A 20,607-nucleotide genomic window follows, 5' to 3' on the forward strand; every position below is an offset into this window, starting at 1 on the left:
TGTCACAAATTTTTTTTTTATGTTTTTAATAATAAAATACAATTAAAAGACACTTAAAATCAGTGCTTGATTTTATTATTAAATAAATAAATTTAAATGGAGTTCTACAGATTAAAAGCCAAATCTTGAAATAAAATATAAATACAAAAATAAAATACATGTTCAATTTTCCTGTAAAGCTTCTGATTATGTCCCAGAGAATGTACGTAATATTTGGCAGTTAACAAAAATAATAGATCCATGAATTCAATGTTTACAGCCAACATTTTCAGTACTTCCCGAAATAATATTATTATATTGTGACTAAACCCCTGGCGGAGGGGCAGAATGCGTATTAAGTATGAGAAATGTTAGCGATAAACGGATTATGAAAGAGTCATGCAATTTATTTTACTGCAAATGGCACAATATCACAACAGCTCATCATAATTCTAAACTAAACGCCCCATTTTTATGTAATTGAAAAAAATAGGTAGAAAGGTATCAGGAAATATTCTTAAACATACGAAAATATAAGATTGAATAATACATACAAATATGTAGTGAATAAAAAAATATACGTATATTAAAACCAAAATTATTTTGTTTTCCCACATATATATTTTTTTTAAATATAGTGATTTTAACAGATGACAAATAAAAATATGACCATAGAAGCCAAACTTGCGGTTCACAACGCTGTGGTGCCGACACCATAGATTTCTCTGGTGAATTTTTAGTGATTCAAGCACTATGTTTTGAATTTGAAAATTCCAAGAATTAGAGTAGCGTGGTTGTCAATCATGGGTTAAATTGGTGAATGTTACACGTGTGTAAAGTGTTCACTTAAACCAGCCTATGACGGTAATAAGCCCCGTAAATGCCCAGGCTTCCATTGTTTTCTTCATATATGTTGAGATGTAAAAAAATAATGTAAAAGTATGTTAATAAATAATGAAGATGCATTATTAAATAATTCACTACACCATTATATGGCTCGGTTACGTTTGGATATCAATGCCGAGCAAAATTTGAATGGATGAGAGTTTTGACAGCCCCATTCACAGAGGTTTGGTGTAATTATTGAAAATATTTTTTGCTGACACGAATGATGGACGATGATGGATCGGAGTATAATGCACTTTAAAATAAAATTCTGTAATGAAATATAACGATGTAGAGTGGGACACACTGGTCCATTAACTGAGAGTCTGGAATACGAACTTCAGTGGGATAATTCGTTTTTAGCCAACATGATGTTTTTAATGGATATGGATATATGCGTACGAATACATCCAATTATGATTACCCCTGCCAAATAAAATAAACGCAAATTTTCAATGTAAAGTGTGTTAAGTATTTGATTAAAACATTTATTCCCAACCACGCGTCTCTGTGGCTCAGTATAGTTTGTTTATTTATTTATGGTTCACAAACAATGAAAAACAGAAAACACGAAATAAAATACAATGCAATACAAATCGTTTAAATGTTTTAAATGAATTAAATAAGAACACAACAAAGTAAAAGAACAAGTCAAAGCACAGGTTAAATACATATATAAGGATACTTAAATTGAAATTAAAATTAAAATTAAAAGAGACATTCCTTATATGTTTAATGTCATTATACTTGTAGGTATTCAATATTTTATCGGCTTTCCAGAAACACGTTGCTTACTTTAAGCAATATAAAATATTGCGTGTATTACTGTTACGTTCAACAGATGGCGCTGCCATTCGCGGCTTAAACAGTTTTTTTCCAAAACATACTGTTTTTTTGTATCCCACTTTTGATTATCCCAATTTTTCACTCACATTTTACGTATTTAATCAGTGAATATGAACGGATCAAATATAGTACAATAGTTTACGAACAACCAATATTAAATATGAATATACAGCACAAATACCGCGTGTTTGCTATACAAAGTCTTGCAGTATTTGTAACACCTTATATTTCGTGTAAATATTTAAGTAAAAACCCATTTTTATTACTATCTAGCAACATACGTACAACATTGCGTTGTACGTATGTTGAACTATAAATTTACAATTTTCCGCAGAATAAATAATTTTAAAAATATTTATATGCTTATGCATGATGAAGAAAATATAATAAAAAAATGTTATGTAATAAAAGTCATTTTATCATAGCAGTTGAATATAAGATCTCATTTTTCTTTATAAATTTAGTTTAAAAACGACCAAAACATTTTCCTTCAACCTGTCTATGTTTTCAAATATTTCATTTTTGAGAGCTAATTTTGCGCATATTTTTGTGCATGTTATGTACAAGGAATTTAATGAGACGGGAATATTAAAAATGAATGGCAAAGATGATGAACAGAGCAGAAGGCACGTGAAGAATGGAAATATTTGCACCGGTGAACAATATGCGATAAGCGCACGTATAACGAGTTTTTCTCTTCATTCTTTACGTGACTATGAGCTCACTGAAATAATTCCGAAGGTTCAGGTATTTTTTTCCCTGCTAAGAAATAATGATTTCAGATTCCATGTACTGCCTTAATAATACAATGAAACTGAAATCAAATTAAAATCCGTTAATACTTCTTAAAACATATGCTTGAATCAAAATTCAGCGTAAAAAATATTTTTACACATCAAATGTGTGATGTGTACCAAGTTTTAACTGTCCCCGAATTTTAATTATGATGGAAATAACAATGATGTGAAAAATGCACTGATGAAATATTTTGAAATTTACTTTGATTTAATTTTTATTAAATAAGAACGATTACTGTTTTTTAATCTCTTTTTCATGTATTACTGACACAAGTCTTGGTAAAGTTACATAACGTAAGATGATTTTTTTTTTATCTCCACACAATCCTACGATACGCAAACTTGGTTACTGATCAAAATGTTTAAAGGTGAACTTTGGTATTAATTCCATAAAAATCTTGATTCAAATGTTTTCAGTTTCCATAATAAAATTAAGTTTAATGATAATATCATTTTTTTAGGTTCCAGAAAAATGTGCGTAACTGTTAGTATGTAAAAATTTACGTCCATATTTTTGGTTGATTTAAGTTAAAATAATGGTTTTAAAATTGAATATGATATATATTGTATATTTTATTGAATTTTTTTTAAGACAAAGTTAACGATTAATGATAAGAAGGGTGTTTTAAAATATATCTTTTAAAAGTTAATTGAGTTTTCGGTGTTAAATTTTTAGAAAATTACTTAGTTTTTATTTCATTTATTTTTCCTTCAAAATTTCTACATACTTCAAGTTACGTATTTTGAGATGCATACAATGTATTAAAACATCACGGTTATGTTCTAACAAAATGCATCTTCCCGTCTCTCGTAATCCTTGCTCCACGAAATACGCTGGTCTAATAATACTTCCTACGTTGTTCTTCCATCCTTACGGCAAATTTGAAGGCTAAGTGCGGATGCTCCCGGTATGGTCCGCTGAAATAATTCCATCCCATTGTAAGAGGGCGCTTTGATAATTCGCAAGAGCTGGAGAACATTCTGCCATACATTTTGATCCCCTGGACTTTGACAAAGTTGTTCTCCCAAATTGAGTGCGCTCCGCTGACGTTGAGATCTGTTCCGAGAATGCAAACTTGTTCTTGAGAATTAACTGAATCTACCTTCTGCTACATACGAATTAGAAAATAAATCATAATTAAATTATTTTACACTTTACCGCGCAATTCTTTTTAACCTAGCTTTAACCAAATACAAAATAGGACTAAATTTATATGAAGGAAATTAAAATATCATAAAAGAAAACAATACGGAGTTAACACATTATAATTCACATTAGGCTTTAGAAAATACTTCAACAGTCATCAATTTTTCAACATAACCTCGACCTATCTACAAAGAAACAAAACTAACAACCTCTTTATTTGAATAATACTTCATCCTTCCATATCTAAGGTATATATGGTTATAAATCGCTTTTCCAATATGACTATACTGTTTTTAAAACTAATAAAATGTACACTCTCTCTACACCAAATAAATCTTCATTGCAGTTTCGAACAAAGTAATGATATTTATTCCTAAATGTTATAGGAAATAACGTATAAAATATTTTTTGTTACGGTTGATACTAATTAAAACGTAGATACATTTGTAAGAAAAAATGCCAAAAATTAGTTAAATGACAGAGTCGTGACTTAATTATAATCATGAAGCACTTTTTAATTAAATCATCTTTTATTTCTCGAATTTCCATTTCACCACGTTTGTAATGAAACAAATTGCCCAAAGGACGTGTTTTGCATCCTTATTCAAGTAAAAAACTCATCTAAATTTTATAATAGTTTTTCGTCTTGTAAGAAAATATTTCATTTCAACATTCAATTCTTGTTCTGCGAGAAATGAGATTTTGATAAAAAAAATGCTTTTTAATAATGGCGTGTTCATTTTCAAAACATAAAGTAAAGATGTTTCAAAAAGTGTCTTATATTTGGAAAAAAATGTAACTTCTTTTTAATAATAAAAGAACGAAATTCGAATTAGTAAAAAAGTTAAAATCAGGAAAATTCATTAAGTAAACTTACTTTGTTTAAAACTGATATCTTAAATCAGAAAAACTCAGTTAATAAAATAAAAAATAATTGAAAATAAATAAATGAAAATAAGAAACAGCTCTTACCCATTCTTCATCCTCCAAAGTCCCAAGGACATAAGTCTTAATTTTAGACTTAGCTTCACACTTGGTGTTTGAAAGTGATGCAGAATGCATCGAAACATCGATTCAAAGAAATAGTGGTATTTACCAACTAAAACTTAAAAATGGATTGATTTTACCACAAAGTGACCACGAATCAATTAATAAAATAAGATTTTATTTTCATTTTATTTTTATTCATTGATTTGGCGTTTAATTTGTAGAACTCCATTTTAATTTATGTATTAATTTTAAATCAAACACAGATAAAAAAAATTAACATAAGGACCGTAGTCCATTTGATCTTCACATTCGTTTGATAATGCCCTAACAAGGCGAAACAATCGTCACAGTATAATTTTTTGATGTGTTTTTGTAAATAAAATACAACTTAGTAGACTCAAAAAATCTGTGTTTGATTTAAAATTAATACATAAAATATGAAAAACTCAGTTAATAAAATTGCTTATATTAATACAGACTCTATGCTTGGTATTTAAAATGCTAATCGCTTAATGATGGCGTACAATTTTTTTGCTGATAAAAAATAAATGCATGGCCAAAAATATTATGTGTGTACTTATTTACATTCGGTTTAAAAAATCTTTAAACGATGATAGCATTTTCGATTCCGGAAACGATGAAGAATTTCAGATTTCGGTGTGAGATTTAAGTTAGGAATGGCTTTATAACTCAAGAACCTACCTACCTACCATAGGTCGGCACTGCGAGGGATTGGAGGGGTAGTGGAGGGGGGAAGGGCCACACTAAGCCTTCGATAAGGCCCACACATAAATTGGAAAGTTGCCGATGTCAGAGCTTAAATTTTGTATTCCCAATCCCATTTGGTCGTTGAAACTTCAAAATGAGTCGATTTCAACGCATGTAACTTTTTAATTTACATAATACTTATCGCAGAAGTTGGCTTGTAACAAATTTTTAATCAACTTAGTCAGTATAATTCCCCTGAGAAAAAGTGATTCATTTATTTATTTATCCTTTCTCCAAACCTTGATGTAAGGTGTGCAAGACTCTAAGGTTCATTTAGCATATACATATTTATTATTTTTTATACACACATCCTTTATTCTGAGCAGGAGTGATCACCTTACCTTGAATTAACATCAAGTCAATCTCCTATACGGTGCCCTATGCATCACTGTAGCCAAAAGTGGAAAATCAGAATTATTCTTAATTTAACACACTATTCATAAAAAAAACATTATGATATTTATCAATTTGTGGTTAGTGGATTTTCAAAGTTATTGAATATGTACTTTATATTTTACAATGGTTTAACGTGTATTTTCCTATATTTATAAATACCTTATACCGTGTGTAAAGAAGATAAAAAATAAAACATGATATTACTATCGAAACAATAAATACACATAAGTAAATTCAATTCGCAATCCACGGAACTTAACTTAATTTCCCAATTACGAATCTCCTCTGAAGAAAATAAATCTGTAGAGAAATGAAATAAATGTTTGGGATATAAATCCGAGCTCATATCGAGGAAAGTGTTCAGAAAGACAATATCCCAGTCAATCTTGCCGTCGCCATCGATCCAAGCTGCGGGTGCTCCCGTAATATGCCCGAAACAAGAAGTAAATTGTTCGGTGCCGTTTCGCAAGTGGTTCATGAATCCCTCATTTGCCACGGAGTTCCATAACCGAGTGTCGGCATATGTACGCAAGTTTGAAGCATTTTATGAAATAGAATTAGACGTCTCTCCGCCCCGGCGGTAGGGAGTTAGTACAAGAGCGACGATCCTTCTAAGCCTTAATCCCCACCAGCCTAACTTAGTTTAGTTTCTTCCCCCTCTTACCCCTGGCCGCCCTTGCCGCTTTTCCTCTTCTCCTCTTTCAATTATCCGTTTTTATCCCAGCGCCTATCTCGCGAACGGCTAAGCGTACTAGAATCTTGGAGAAAGTATTTATGTATGTAAGCTGGGATGGTTTAGTGAGAGGTATATTAGGTCACGGGGAATTATAATCAACTTACGTGTAAAATATGATACTGAAACTTTATCCTTCCTTAATTCAGCCGTTTGTTAGGAAAAAAGTTTATTCTGCATTAAGAAAACTGTAAAAAACATCAGGCAAATAGTGTATTCTACTTTCACAACATTTTGAGTGTGTCCAAATACTTGTTCACAAAATCTGGATCATCTCCAATTACAGGAGTTATTTTCATATTATTTTTTGACATATCATCAAAGATGAAGAAGAATATGGAAGTCTGGGCATTTACGGGGCTGACGACCGTCATAAGCTGGTTTAAGTGATCACTTTACACACTTTTTTTTTGTAACATACACCAATTCTACCCATTATTAATTTATTATTAGATTAAAACCAATATTTTTAGCTTTTCCACTTTTTTATTTGACCAGCGACCGGGTTTCGTCGTTACCGACATCATCAGACCAGTCTGATGATGTTGGTAACGACGAAACCCGGTCGCTGGTCAAATAAAAAAGTGGAAAAGCTAAAAATATTGGTTTTAATCTAATAATAAATTAATAATGGGTAGAATTGGTGTATGTTACAAAAAAAAAGTGTGTAAAGTGATCACTTAAACCAGCCTATGACGGTCGTCAGCCCCGTAAATGCCCAGACTTCCATATTCTTCTTCATCTTTGATGATATGTCAAAAAAATATATTTTACTTTCATTTTTTTATTGGAAATATAATAAAATAATCTCTCTCTTTCTCTGTTCTTTAATATACTTCACAACCCCAATGCACCTAAACATCTCGTTGAAAACTTAATGTTTCTTTCAAATCGTGATTTGTCACTTTGTTCTTCTCAGGAGATAACACTTTCCATTCCTTGTCATATCACACAAATTTTTCAGTAATTCATTTTCTGTCCAAGTGACCAAACTATGAAATGAATTATCTGTGATGAGTTTCAAGAAACGCCTGAAATAACTTTATCTATCCTAGGAGCCCTAATTGTCCTTTACATAATTATTCCTTAATTTTCTCTACCTCACCCCCTTAACTCTTTATTGCATTCTTCTTCTTATTCTTTTCCTTTTCTATATTGTTCAATTTAGACATTTAAAAAAATCATAAAATGTTAGTTCTGATTAAACATTAAATAATAATATGATTTTCTAAAAAACATCACCATTATTATCTATGTTCCCACTAAACAAGGCCCATCCACCTCTTGTTATTACTACACCCACCTCTATATACTCGTTTACTACAATATTTTTTGCTCGTTAGTTTTTGTAATCACCTGTTGATGAAAAAAACTATAATTTTCAAAACTAGTCACTTGTAATGAAATAAAACTCAATAAGTGATATTATACAAGCGTTTCATTTTTAAAGTAATTTGCTTTTGGTTTATTGGAAGATATTTATTCTAGACAATTGATTTGTCAATGTTCATATATTATGTTCAAAAAGTTTAATAAATAATATAATCGTATAGAATATTATATAATTTTTTGACATCTCATCAAAGATGAAGAAGAATATGGAAGTCTGGGCATTTACGGGGCTGACGACCGTCATAGGCTGGTTTAAGTGATCACTTTACACACGTGTAACATTCACCAATTCTACCCATTATTGACAACCACACTACTCAAATTCTTGGAAGTTCTATATATATGAACCAATTTAGAAACCTTGTTCTTGAATCACTCGAACTTCACTAGAGACATCTATTGGTGAGATGTAAAGAAGCTTTTTTACTAAGCAGAAACTCTTATATTAGTATGTGAGATCCGAATCCTGGATTATAATCACACACATGAGAAACGCCAGAAAATACCATTTTCATTTTTATTATTAAGCTTATAATTTGACCAGATAATTTATTTACAACATTTCGAGTGGTCGTCAGCCCCGTAAATGCCCAGATTTCCATATTCTTCTTCATCTTTGATGAGATGTCAAAAAATAATATGAAAATAACTCCTGTAATTGGAGATAATCCAGATTTTGTGAACAAGTATTTGGACACACTCAAAATGTTGTAGAATATTATAAGTTTAGTTACAAAAATATAGCAATTCAATTAACATACTTGACATTTTTACAAAAAACAAATCTTATCCTCTTAACACTGTGCCTCTCTAAAAATAGACTAAGCTCTTGTGCTTGGAGGAGAATTAACATTCAATGTTTATTGATAATACTTTATTAATGATAAACTAGTATTTTTTCTTTAAATTATAATTTTGGGTTTTTAATTTTTTTTACTAACAAAGGAACGAGCCTACAGTTCATGGCCCTGTAAATACTCAGATTTTCATATTTTTCGTCATCAATATGAAAATGCAAACGTAAATTAGTGAGCTTATCATAACCTTTAAATTTTAACATTTTTTAATTAATTATAAAACTAAATATAATTTGTATTATGAAATGTGTTCTTATGTTACGCTTAAGCGTGGTGATTTTTCTCAATTTTTCGTTTTTAAAAAAATATTTCCCTGAAAATGTAATTTGTATGATTAAGGTTTCATTCAAACTTTTTAAATAATGTCAGCTTTCACCCCGGTAACTAAAAACTTGGACGCCTTTCGTCAAAAACTTTTGTTGGCGAAACCGTGCTGCTTGCCCCTTCTTTATGCAAATAATTAACTTCTAGCCTTCCTCTTATTACGTGAATCTTCTTTTCAGACTTTTGACTTCTACCGCTGAAAGCAACGAATTTTGTGTTATGAACCCTCACAAATAGTTCGGTAGAAACTTTCACAAGACTCGAAGGAGTCCATGTGCATAAAGCTACTTAATTAAGAAACGTCATTAACTTAATGCAATTATAAGTTTAACTAACTAACCATCACGCCGCTTCCCCGCAGGGGTAGGCAGAGGGAATAGAACGCCACACCACTCTGTCTTTGCAAACATTATTCGCCTCTTTCACGTTCATGCATCTCCTCATACATACCCGCCGATTGTTTCGACTCCTAACCTGACCGCTTTCAAGTATTTGGCATACCTGATCATGCCAAGTTTTCCTCGGTCTTCTTCTGCTCCTTTTTTCAATTTCATTCGCCTCGTGGATTTGTTTTACCTTTCTATCCTCACTCATTCGTTCTACATGTCGAAACCATCTGAACACACCATTCTTAATTTTATCGAAAATGTTTATCTCAGCTTTACATTCCTTCCTTATTTCACTATTCGAACATTTATCATACATTGTTAGTCGCACATTCTTCTGAGAGATCGCATTTCGACTGCATTCAGTCTACTTTCATCCTTCTTAATGAAGTTCATTATAAGTTAACTGCTCAACAGTGTGAGATTGATATCATTTACACGTAATAGTTATAGAAGATTGATAAACGGAAGTGCGTTCCACTGAAGGTTTCAACGGTTATCAAAAATCCTTATTCCTCATGTAATAGAGTTTCCAACAATTAAATTTAGTTAGCAACATTTTAACTCCGGCGAATGCGAGATTTCAACTCAAAATTTCATAAATGTTTTAACATTTCATTGCTATGGCAACTTTCTCTTCAAAATAATTTTGAAATAAGCGTTGATTACAAGTTATTGTTCCGTCGTGCTTTTTGCTCGGCAATTCAATTAATTTGTTTCCCTGTTTCTGGGAATATTTTGTCGCTCGTCGGTATGTTTTCTGCGTAAAAACACCTACCTATAAACAAGTCAACTCAACTAAAAGGGTTTATTTCCATATATTAAGGGATGTTCGCGCATTATACAGCAGCAAACGAAACTGTTTTAAAGTAAATTACGGACATAAACTAAGGGGTAGGCAGTAAAAATCGCGGAGCGGCTATAATTCTTCTCGGACTACAATAAGCGGGAAAATGTATACGAGTTCTTAATTTCTCTGACTTCCTTGGCGACATTTCAAAGGCCGCAGTATTGGTGCTTGTGGCGTTTATACGGGACTTTTATTTTATTGTTTGTTTGATCTACGAGTTCCAAAACTCGTGAAATGGCAGTTAGGGGGTTCAGATCTAAATGCATTCACATTAACAGGCGGGGAAAATTGGAAGACAGTTATTACAGATGACATAAAATTGTATTTCGTTTCCTTAAAAATATCGTAATAAATTCTATAAATAAATACACAATTTTTGTAAATAATCATCACGAAACTTATCAAAATAAAATATCGATCAGTTGTCTGTATTTGTGTATCTCATTTTTATATATAACTATTAGATAACGCAAAAGATCTGATAAAAAAAACGCAAAACCAATAACTAAAATATATTTTTTATTTTTCTTAGACAATAATTTTTTTAAATATTCGAGTAAAAATACATTTTGATATCTAAAAATGATCATTTTTGACATTGTGCAAAATAAACATTTAACATGAAAAACAAATAAATTAAATAAATAAATAATGCGGTGAAAAATATATATTAAAATCGGTTAAAATTATGGTGCATTTCAAGTAAGAAGATACAACAGAACCCTTGGTATAATTTAAACAGACAAAAGGATGAGTAGTAATTGAAACAGTGAAACTCCTTCATTCCTGTACATGGCTAATCAGTATAAACTCTAAGCACGCAGAAAGTCAGGCCACCGGCATCAGGAGTTAGTATCCGAGTGCCCATCAAGAAGTATTATAGTACCTACCCTAAACATTGCATACATCATCCACCGTCCAAACAATGCTAGGCGCGAATACATCTCCCACATTGTGTAATATACGATGAACAGGGAAAGTTTCCTGTGTGGACCAGAGCTTCCTGAATCTCCACTCCAGTGTAAAATTATCTCAATTTACGGAGTCATTAGTGGCGCTCTCGGGGGGTAGATATGTCTATCTATCGCGTGTATGTGAAACTGAAGGGTCGGCATTCGTCCCCTTGAAGTCCAGGCTCGTGACGAAATATGCGAACTGGGCATTTTTGCCCAACGACGCATTACACCATCCCTTAGCCGTTGTCTAATTGAAAGGACCTTCAAATAAATGAGAGAATGATGACGAGATTTATTACCACCCTGGCTTTCCATATATCATGGTAAATTTATAAGTTATATAGAAAATAATTCAATAACATTTTTTGAAGAAAAATATTTGTGTTTTTATTATTTACAAAAATATTTCAATTTCATGCAATTTATGTGAGCCTAAGCGGCTTGAAAATAGGTATAAAATTATGGTACAGTGGGCTCGAATTCAGAAACTATGACTCAAGAGTCCACGACACTAACCACGGGACCACAACTCGACACAATATTTTATTGTTTTATTTTATTTAAATGTATATATATTTATTTATATAAACATTTATATATATATATATATATATATATATATATATATATATATATATATATATATATATATATATATATATATATATATATATATATATATATATATATATATATATATATATATATATATATATATATATATATATATATATATATATATATATATATATATATATATATATATATATATATATATAATATATATATTATATATATATATATATATATATATATATATATATATATATATATATATATATATATATATATATATATATATATATTATATATATATATATATATATATATATATATATATATATAATATATATATATATATATATATATATATATATATATATATATATATATATATATATATATATATATATATATATATATATATATATATATATATATATATATACATATATATATATATATATATATATATATATATATATATATAATATATATATATATATATATATATATATATATATATATATATATATATATATATATATATATATATATTATATATATATAATATATATATATATATATATATATATATATATATATATATATATATATATATATATATATATTATATATATATATATATATATATATATTTACATATTTATTTATATATTAAATACCATGATCTAATAATGCACCGCTTAGGCTCAAAGAAATAGTACAAAATTTAAATATATGTGTAAATAATAAAAACAAAAATATTTCTCCCTATAAAAAAAATAATATTTCGAAACCTTATTTGATTTATAAAATATAACATATCCGTGATAAAATTAATTTTTAATTAATTATAATTAATAAAAACCAAATTTATTTTAAAATACTTAATTTACAAGTGACATATTTGTTTCTCTGCATGATCTCACAGAATCAGTTGGTGAGAAAAATTATAAATGGTGGACTTTAATGGAGCGAAAAATCGAATTTCAAATTTGAAATCATTGCCGAAGGTAAAATCTTATGTGCACGAAATTATCATATTGGTATATTATACAAGAAATTATGTCAATAAATGTTTTATAATTTTTTTTTCAAGGAAAAAAAATGTAAATTTGGTGCCATGCAGATTTATGTATAAGTGTGTGTAAATGTTACCAAGCTCTTTCTTTTGTATATTATCACATCAATAGTCGTTTTTGACGAAAAGAAAAGTTTTTCACAAAAAAACGTCGATTACCTTTTCGTGAATGGTAAAACACGTCCTTTTTTACTAAAATAAGCCACATTTGTAAAAAATAAACAAACAATGATGTAAACATTATAAAACAAAACTACTTTGTTCGTAAACACTTTTAATTGGTACTTTTGTACAACCGGTTTCGACAAGAACCTTGTCATCATCAGAGTTAAACATGTAGAAAAGAATCATGTAGATTAAGTGAATATAAATATATATATATAACCCTTATCAATGGTGCATAGGGCACTGCATCGTATTGATGGACTATTATCTCGATCGTTACTAACATGAAGGCAAGGTGATCACTCATGCGCTTTAGGGACCGGTCCAGGGTAATATTAAATAAATTTGGAGTGTAAGATCGAACCCGGGACCTCCAGCACGGTACCTAAACACGTCAAAAATTACACTACCTAGGTGGACGTAATTAAAAGTGGTTAAAAACAAAGTAGTTTTTTTTATAAAGTAGATAGAATGTAACAAAAAGTATCAAGAAAGAATTATGGGATTATTTTAATATCCGAGGACACAATTTAGATTGATTTGTTACTTTATGTTGGTGATTGTTCAAGACGAGAGAGCTTGGTAGGTCTCGGGCCGCTGGAGGAGGCGGAGAGCCAAGGGCGGCTGCAGTTGTGCTTGTTGTTATTGCAGGGCGGGAGGCGGGCGCGGACTGCGCGGGGGGCGAAGGGCGGCGAGGCTAGGTCCCGCTGCGCCACCGACGAGGAGTCACCCGTGGTCAAAGTAAGACCAAGCGAAGCGACAGCCACATGCCATGGAACTTCACAGTTTCAAGTCTCGCGTCACTGTCAGCTTCCGCTTATACAGCGCGACTTCTCACGTATATCACCTCAAAAAACAAAAAGCATGTAGGTCTGAAATGTCAATAAGGAATTTTAGTGACGTTGAAGGTTGAGCGAAATGTTAGTTATGTTGGTATTTGAAGATTTACAAACTCTCTACATTAGATCAACTGCAAAATCAGCATGCAAAGAACATTTTACATCAAAACCATCAGAAAAAATATATTCTTATGCATACCTCATTTCGTGGGTGTAACGGCAAAAAATGAAAATATGCAATTTTCACTTAATGATGCAGTATTATAAAGTTTTCAACGTTCTATTAGCTGGCAGAATACACTTATTAATTTAGAAATGTCACATTTATGTTAGTTTAAATGTAAATTCAAATTAAAGTTTAATAGCGGGTTTTTTTTTATTAAGGCTAAAAGCTTTAAATAAAAGGGATTATTCAAACAGGGATTTTAATGTTAACACTTTTTGTCAGTATACCCACGATTTGTTCACGCAATATCACTATTGCGTCGTTGTCTTTTGACCGTTAATGAGACCTCAATCAAAAATCAAAGGCGGCTTTTCAAGGTGATAGTGTATTTTTTATCGAGTCTTCTTCTTCTTCAAACCCTTATCCGCACCCCAATGCTGCATCATGAAAAAGGAGAGTTATATTGATCGTTAAAACATGACGGAAAGGTGATCAGCCCCACGCTTCAGGTGCCATTCAGGGGTAATATTGAATAATTCTTAAAGTGAAAAATTACTTTTATTTATTTGACCTCCCTCTGGGAATCCAACCCGGGACCTCCAAAACGGTATCTGAGCATACTGACCGTTACACTACGGAGGCGGGCAATTTATTGGTAGTAAAACTATAACTTTTAGTGACAAAGCAGTAACAAAACAGTAACAGGCGCCTTGGTGTAATTGGGTAGACGTTCGACTGCGAAACTGGCATCGCGGGTTCGATTCTCGCTAACACATTCAAGAAAAATTGTTTTCAATTGGTCTGGGTATTTGTGATGTATATTTTCATTTTAACCTTACCTATCCTTACTATCCTACTTGCAGAAAAGCCTATAAAAGAAGAGGTTTTGCAGGATATTCCTAAACCTGATGACCGTCGGTATACGGTAATTTATGTCTGTCATCACGGTTTAAAACATTTCAATAAGTAAACAAGAGTATTCTGAAAAGCGTCGTTGAATTTCTTTGCCTTTAAACACTTTTTTTAAACTGTTTGATAACAATGCAGTAAGTCAAGTATTTTAAGATTTTGTTTCACTTCTTATAATTGAAATATGCTATACCTCGTTTGACATATTTATTCAATGTATTATCAAGTTTCTTAGGAAAAAATAATCAAATGAACTTTTTCTATGTAAAACACTCTGGTTATCAACCATTATTTACATTGTGTAATACTTCTTTTTTTAAAGTAAACAATGGATGATAAGGAGAGTATTTTATTACCATACCACAAAAGTTATCAATGCTATTAATATACAAAATATCTTGTCCATGTATTTCATAATATATGGTATGATCAGAAAATATATTTGATGGTGTTTTTGATGTAAATAATTGATGTTTATCGCTGAAATTCCTTATTCGATGTTATCGTATGGTAAATTGGCTGTGTTAAAATTGGACCAGTTATTTGTCTAATTAAATGTTCTATTGTCGTTTAGTCGTTGTTCTATGTCCGGAAGATGCATTTATTACGGAGCTGCGATTAATTCGGCCCGTCGGCCGTTTGGAAGTCAGCTCATTTGTTTCGCGATGTGTTCAATATCTGCGGTCGGATAAATCAATGTCGCTCTAACCTCCGCCATTAGCGGCGCCTCAGTATGCCCTCTCGTTTGATTTTGGGTTTTTTATTTAAATTCGAAGGAGCGAGGAGGATAAATGGGATCGTTCGACCGGCCATAAATCGATCGGTCCTATTTAGCTCGGCGCTGCTCTCGGTCAGCGACGGACACGGGAGACCTGAAACTGTGTCGGCATGCTGTGGTCCACTGTGTACTCCGTGTCGTGCGTGCTCTAGGTTGTTGTTCGTGGTGTAGTGATACGATTTGTTTTATCATGTCAATATTGTTTTCTTTGTTTACATTATGAATTAAGATTACTTTACTATGTTGTCTCACCGGCTAAGCTCGAACGTATGTCGATGTTTGTCGTACAATATTTTGTTTCATTTTTCACTAGACATTATGCGCTTTATAATTTACAACTTCACATCATCACACAGGGGGGCAATTTTTATTTGACTGTTTTGTATGTTTTATTCGGCAGACTGTTTGCCGTAGAGTATTTTGAGTGATCTAGACAGTATGCTAATTTGTGTGTATTTACCTAGGGAATCCACGCGACTATTCATCTCGCGATGGAATGCGAAATTAGAAAATGAGCGAAAAGGGTGGTTCCGGATAAACCTATCGAAACACGACGGAAAAGATAATCATTCGCTGCAAATGAAACGGTAAAGGCGCTTGTAATAAATGAGTAGACATTGAATTCGGCGACAAAGTGCGCCGGCCCATTGTGGAGTAAAGCCACTCGGGCTAATCACTTTTGTAATGTAGGCACTCAAAGGCGGGAATAAATGGGAACACGCCCCACACAATCTCCAACTAATGTCGAGATTTTCGTCAAAATAATTTTAATAAAACTTCAACTCCATCTGTGCGGACAGTAATGACGCTCCTTTGTAAATATTAAAGATTATTAAAGAACAAACAATAAACTTTTGACGGCAAGAAGTGAGTTGGAAACAAAAACGCCCCGAGCGTATTCTCCTTCCGCCGCCCTTCCCCGATCATACTGAGATTGGATGAAGAAGTTTCGCAAACATTTACCGAATTACTCGGGTCCATTACTTTACCGCCAGGTCCCGTTCGCGATCTCTCGGCTGGGATGAGGACCACTACACCGCTTCTCCGTCGGACCACTACGCTAAACGAACGTCCGACTAGTGTCTGCGAGGCTGAAGACGACGAAACTAATGCGGGTGTCGATTTCAAATCGGCATCCGTAGACTACAATGACCCATTCGCTTATTTATGTACGGGTGGGGGTGGAACGAAATGGAAATCTTCAACATATTACAGTGGAGAAGTTTGTTCAACTCGAAATATAATTTGTCTACATTAACTGCTTCGAACAACACGCCAAGTTTATTGCGAAAACCGCAATCGGAGGAATATGAGATGCGGCCCAGATTGCTCGGCACTCGGCGTATGGCGCGCCACAATAATAATAATTATAAGTATGGCCGTTCACATTTAAATGGCATTCCCTCTCAGTCATGTTTCCCCCGCCGTGGGAATCCATTATTCATAGTTATCTATTCGAAGTTTCTCCTTCGAAGTTATGAATTTATAATTGCTAAACTCTGTTCGTTCATCCATCTCCGGCAGTTGTCTCGCAGGCGTGAGGCGGAACATCCACACCCCGTGGAACTCCCGCAGTCTACTGCTGGTCTTGCGCGAGTGGCCCATATTAGCGCGGGAAACTTCGCGGACCCTTATAATGTTTGGACAGTTCGGCTCGAGAACCATAAACAAAATATTTATGCTAAACTAAAAGCGTTTGTGATAGGAACCAAATTTCTATATGGAATAAACAGTTTTACAAAATCCTGAATTCAACAGATTTCTTTTGTAAAGAAAACATATATTACCACCTTGCATAGAATGATAATGTCCCAAAATAAGTATTTTAACTACTCAAAAGACAAATTTTGGAGAGAAATCGTCACCAACAAATCTGCCCGAACACCGCTCGGGTTAGTTTATAAACAAATACGTAAATTCCATTTCAATTCCAAAAATACAATTTTCCCGAGCAGTACTCGGGCTCATCATTACATTGTAAACTCCTCACCCAAGTCACACTCAAACTGAACTGGGAACTGCTTAGTAAACAATTTTCCTTTATATTAATTTCCAAAGTTAGTAATTTAAATATTGTTGTAAAAGTGTTCTTTGAATCGGTTGTTAATAGCTATTAATGATTATTTTTCATTTTGCGCTATACACGCAAGTCCCGATACTAATTAATATTTTCTTACTCGTCTCGATAAAACAAATATACATTCCCCCGTACAGTTATTAAGGTCTCAGTAGTAAAATGTTATTTATGTAGGCCGGGGGAATGTTTGCCTTCCCACACTTGTCCCCAGTTGTCAATATTGCCGTTGAGATTGTTATCGCCCTTCACATTATGATCTTCTGTCCCTCGAGACTACATATTACATAGTAATGAAGACATAAGTAAACAACTATCAGTATTTAAATGAAGTTCGAGAAATAAGCCACCTATATCATTTTCCTCTAGAAACACGATGTCATTGGAACCGAGTGTCGAGTGTATGTTTGCTCCGTAAACAATGTTAATTATTCTGTTACTTATATTCTAGATTCTTATATCTAAGAATGCTGATTGTGTTATCATTTGCGCTTTACAATTTTAGAACCTGTTTTCAGAATATTATTTTTTAAGAATATGAAACGCAGAGTATTACCACCCGATCAGCAATAAATTGGGATTTGAAGATTTATGCCAAAATTTGCTACGTTGTGAACATTTCAAAATTCGTCCAACACTCCCTTCATTGATTCCCCCATGAGTATTCAAAATTATACCTCTAATCGTGTGTTTCATGTTCTATAGTTATTTTTCTATATTGCAACCCACTAGATCAGTTATTAATGATTTTGTTTTCCTGCATCTGAGTTTGGTAGTATACTTATAACACTTACAGTTTGCCAAAGGTCACACAATGAATATTGTTTCATCTCAGCCTCACTTTCAAAATACCTTCATGTTGTAATAACAATTCATCACATTCTCACGCCATATTAACACCCTTTTATTTTCCAAGGTTCCACTCTCATCACCTCACAGAAAGACCCGTTCTACTGTCAAACCCATCGAGCTTGAATGATTATTGTCTGTAAACTTGTTTGTTTGTTGATTAGAGCCAGAACTGCGCCTATTGCGATGCTCTAATACCTGTTTGGTTTCTTTCCCTTATGTGCTGGGGCCGAGCAGACAGAAAGCTCTTCGTTGGCATGCTCAGCAAACAACAGACCGAGGAAGATGTGCGCCAACTCTTTGCTCCGTTCGGCAGCATAGAGGAGTGCACCATTCTGCGGGGGCCCGACGGTACCAGCAAAGGTAAGTCCACTTCCTCACTTCTTTCCCTACAACAGTCAAAAGTAAAACGAGGTATATTAACCGTCCCACTCGAGTTTGCGCATCGTCGTAACAACAGAAGACGCCCGATAACAATTTGGCAGAATCCCTGTCTAACTTATTCATTAGGACGAGTTTGTCGAGATCGTGAAACGTTTCTCGACCGGCTGAGAGCGCCGTGCTTTGATTACATCCTAGCCGCAGTTTAAAACGTTAAATTTCATCGCATTCATGCAAAATTAAGTGCTCCTAAAGTGATATCGCAGCGCCATCTCGGAATTTATTATTCACCCAAAACTACCCCTACGAAACCGGGATGAACGCTCACTCGGGACGGCTAAAAGCGATACGATTCCACCAGCAGGTAATACGATTCTACGTAGCAACGGTTAAGAGAGAATTCTTTTTCAATTCATATTTGAATATGTTTTTGCAAAGCGTACGGAAATATTTGCAAGAAAATTCCAATAAATTCAGATAGGCGCTCCAGAGATCAAATAGAAATGCAGAATCTCCAAATTCTTTTATAATCGTTCGAGTGAAGAACTACTTCTCCATACGAGGATAATCATAGTATCTGTTTATATTTTGACAGATTTTGAAATATTCAAATACAGTTAGCTTAAATATATTTTTTTTAATTTAATATATTTTCAAAATGAACAAACTACTAACATTTACCATAAAAACGATATTTTGTAAAAGAATACAGTAAAGGATTTAATTACATTTTCATTTTTCTAGTGTAAAACGTATCATAGGTTTACTTAGCACAAGCATCTAGGTACTTGTTTACAAAGTAGAGAATAACGATACACCTCTTTGAATATGCAAACCTGTGCATTGCCGTTCTTTTTTAGTAAATGACCGGGCGCTACATCCCATTAGATCCAGTTCTGCATTTAACATAATCTTTGATGATTACCTGGCCATATATTATAATATATATATATATATATATATATATATATATATATATATATATATATATATATATATATATATATATATATATATATATATATATATATATATATATATATATATATATATATATATATATATATATATATATATATATATATATATATATATATATTATATATATATATATATATATATATATATATATATATATATATATTTATAAATATATATATATATATATATATATATATATATATATATATATATATATATATATATATATATATGTATATATATATATATATATATACATATATATAAATATATATAAATATATATATATATATATATATATATATATATATATATATATAAATATATATATATATATATATATATATATATATATATATATATATATATATATATATATATATATATATATATGCACCTATTTTTCGTGTTTATGTTTTTTACAAAAAACATTAATAAAAAACAGCAATCAAAGTAAATGCAAGATTTTTAATTCATAAAATTTCTTGAAATAAATCTAGACGAATTTTAGTTA

At 31.9% G+C, this 20,607-nt stretch overlaps 1 protein-coding gene across 7 annotated transcripts in view; it reads left to right on the plus strand.

Annotated features, from left to right (window-relative positions):
* bru3 (CUGBP Elav-like family member bruno 3) overlaps positions 1-20,607 on the plus strand; it is a 207,418-nt gene that overhangs the window by 31,769 nt on the left and 155,042 nt on the right. For all 7 annotated transcript variants that reach the window (XM_088257255.1, XM_088257256.1, XM_088257261.1 and 4 more), the window contains exon 3: positions 18,969-19,094. In XM_088257255.1, coding sequence (XP_088113381.1) covers positions 18,969-19,094 — 126 coding nt within the window. The remainder of the gene's footprint in view (positions 1-18,968; positions 19,095-20,607) is intronic.

The sequence above is a fragment of the Brachycentrus maculatus genome, unplaced genomic scaffold, assembly GCF_059751285.1.
Source record: "Brachycentrus maculatus isolate JH-2025_06_01 unplaced genomic scaffold, ASM5975128v1 h1tg000077l, whole genome shotgun sequence".
NCBI classification, from domain to species: Eukaryota; Metazoa; Arthropoda; class Insecta; order Trichoptera; family Brachycentridae; genus Brachycentrus; species Brachycentrus maculatus.